At 47.0% G+C, this 2,961-nt stretch overlaps 1 protein-coding gene across 1 annotated transcript; it reads right to left on the bottom strand.

Moving 5' to 3' along the window:
• On the bottom strand, positions 1–2,743 carry LOC143855069 (9-cis-epoxycarotenoid dioxygenase NCED2, chloroplastic-like). Its single transcript, XM_077365233.1, has 2 exons — positions 1,059–2,743; positions 1–658 (listed from the first exon to the last, which is right to left on the bottom strand). Exons 1-2 carry the CDS (start codon positions 2,535–2,537, stop codon positions 365–367), a joined length of 1,773 nt encoding a protein of 590 aa, XP_077221348.1. The 5' UTR covers positions 2,538–2,743; the 3' UTR covers positions 1–364.
• Between the last annotated feature and the right edge of the window lie 218 nt (positions 2,744–2,961).

The following is a 2,961-nucleotide window of genomic DNA, read 5'->3' as shown; positions in this document are numbered from 1 at the left end:
TAATAACACCCAATATTTGTTATATACAAAGCAAGCATACAACAAGGAAGGAGATCTTAACGACCTCTCTTTCCCTATTTACATACAATATCATTATTCAAGGAATAAATTACAGAAAACCAGCTGAGCTCGAAGTCTACCTACAACCAAAAGCTACGAACTGGCCTTCCCTCACTACTAAAAAACAACAACTAGTAGTAAGACCCCAAAAGGTCGTCCGAGTAGAAGGGAGATTACGGGGACGTATCTCTAATCAATCCCTCAGATAAATCTCCCATTCAAGCCTAATCACAAAGACAAAAGGCAAAAACTGGCGGTAGAAGGAGAGGAAGAGGAAATCTCCTCTCCTCCCTCTTCATATTTGTCATGCCTGATTTTCCAAGTCTGTGGCACTAATGAAAGTGCCATGGAATCCGTAAGGGATTCTAGAAGGCAGCTTGATAGAAGCTTCCATCTGTAGAGTCATGGCATTTACGATGAGAAGCTCAGACCTCGATGTCTCCTCATCGTGCATGAAGCTAAGAACGTACCCATCGTCCTCTCTCTCCGAGCCCGCCTCTCTGGGGACGAAAAAAGGCTCGCCCCCGTATCTATTGTCGCCGTAAATGAATTTGTACACTTCTCCAGTGGAGAGATCGACCTTAGCGAACCCACAAACCTGTTGAAGTACAAATAACTAATTAAATAACACAAACTCTAATAACTTGAACTTCTGAAGTAATTGGTTGTTTCACATGGTATCAGAGCTATTGTCTCACAGCGTGTCTGAGTTCAAAACCCAACAATTAAAAGTCCACTTGTACGACCAACTCAGACAGGCCACCATTGAAGAAAGATTAAGTTTAAGAGGAATGCTAAATTCAGGAGTGCCCTTGCAAAAATCAGGTAAAAGGGCGCCCCATTATGAATGCACTTTGGTGATGTGAGCCAATAGGGGAGTCCTTTCAGCTGATTTTTGCAATGAGGCCCAGCCCTTAGTTTATGGCATACGTCTTGTGATTAAATAAGACGAACTGTAACAGCTTAAGCTTTTGGAGTAATTAGCTGTTTCACAGTACCTTGGGCCAAGGCTCCACGATTGCCAAGTAGGCGAACCGGGTCTTCCTTCCGAGGTGATTCCTATTCACCATCCCTGCCTCCAAATTCAATTCCTCTGATTCCTCCAGAATCGGCCTACGGGTCGATCTTCCACTCTTCAGGTCAAGTCGGATCTCCGACAAGACGCTCTTGAGGCTCTCCTCACACTCATTAAATATCGAATCCGCCGGCGTCATACACGATCCGATGACGACAACCTCGCCGGATTCCGGCTCCTCCCAAGCATTCCAAAGGTGAAAACAAAAACAGTCAGGAACTTCAACCCACTTCACATCGTTAGCATTTTTCGCATATTTTGGTAAAATTCCAAACCGGGCAACTTTTTCCTTGTCGTATATGACAGGAGACCCTCCGTGGAACATTTCTTGTAGCTTAAACACTACCTGCTGATCTGGAATTACTACAAAATTCTCAGTTATTGCAAAATCATGAATCATAGTAGGTTTTTCTAAGGGAATTTCCACGTCAACAGACTTCGTTCCGTCGCCGGAGAAATAGAAGTATTTCAGGTACGGCTGCCGGACGACGTCATAGCTCAGGGCGAAAAGCTCGCCGGATTTCGGGTCGAGTTTGGGGTGAGCAATCATTGAAGATTTAAGCTGGCCGGAAAATTCGTACCGACCGACGGTCTGAAGGTCGCCGGAGGAAGTAATTCTGATGTGGTACGGGAGGTCGTCCTCCGACATGGCGAGTAGCCGGCCGGAAAAGTAGACTAGTCCGGCGTTGGCGACGCCGGATCCTTGAGAATTGTCGATAAGGCCGAAGAGAGCGCGAGTGTAGAAGAGGAGAAGACGAGCTATGCCTGAATGGCCATGAAGTTCACCTATAGCTTTGGGGAAAACCGGCCGGCCCAAGGCTTTTTCTTGAACGAACCGGTTGGTTTGGGTGAACCGGGAGGAGTAACTGACTGAACCGGACTTGAACCGGACGGCGTGGATCATTCCGTCCCCATCGAAGAAGTGGTGGCCCGCGACCGGTTGGAAGAGTGGGTTGGCCCCGTTACGGACGTAGACTCCGTTGAGGGATTTCGGGATTCGGCCGGAGAAGGTGACGTTGTGTTGGACCGGCTTCTCTTGAACCGGAGCGAAGTTTCCGGTTATTTGTATGGCCGGGTCTGTGGTTTTAGGGAGGGGGTGTTGGTTTTCGAGGAGGCCTGAGATTAGATTAGATTCTAGGGTGTCTAAGGCGGTGGCCGCGGCCCGTTGGAATAGGTTCCATTTGGGTGGAGCCACGAGTTCGACCGGTTCGATGTGGGTTGAACCGGGAGGAGTTTTATGGTGCGTGGGTTGTGTTGTGAGTAGGAGGGGGGAATGTAAGGAGGAATGGATGGTCTTGGTTTTGGGTTTTAGTTGTTTAGTGGGTTTTTGTAGTGGGAGATTATGTGGCAATTTAGGGAGTTTGGATTGGAGGATTGAGTCTAGTGAACTTGTGGTAGCCATGGATTCGAATTGGGTTCTCAAAATAGGGGAATGGGATTGGGTTTTTTTGGGTATTTGTTGTGGAAAAGAAAGGAATGAGACAAGAGAAGAGAGTTTAGAGAGAGAGAGAGAGAGAGAGAGAGGGAGACTAGTGAGAGTAGAGAGAGAGCTATATGGGATTTTGTGTATTTTCCTTGTTGGGGAAATGTGAGGAGTTTGAAGAAGAATTGTGCAAATGGGGGGCTACTTATAGTGGTTAAGAGTCAAGAGTGTGGAGGAAGTTATGAGGTCTAACTCAAAAAACTAAGAACACGTGGTGGATTTGTGGAAAGAGCACTCGAGTTTGACGTGGCAATTAAAAAGAATGGACAGTGAGGAGAGGGGAGGCTTAGTAGAGCGACACGAGTCACACGGCACGACCACCTTATGAAAAGTAAAGAAGGGT

Source organism: Tasmannia lanceolata, unplaced genomic scaffold, assembly GCF_043159265.1.
Source record: "Tasmannia lanceolata isolate RefF3 unplaced genomic scaffold, GAP_Taslan_0.1 ptg000020l, whole genome shotgun sequence".
Lineage (NCBI taxonomy): Eukaryota > Viridiplantae > Streptophyta > Magnoliopsida > Canellales > Winteraceae > Tasmannia > Tasmannia lanceolata.
This window is presented reverse-complemented; position numbering and strand designations above follow the sequence as displayed.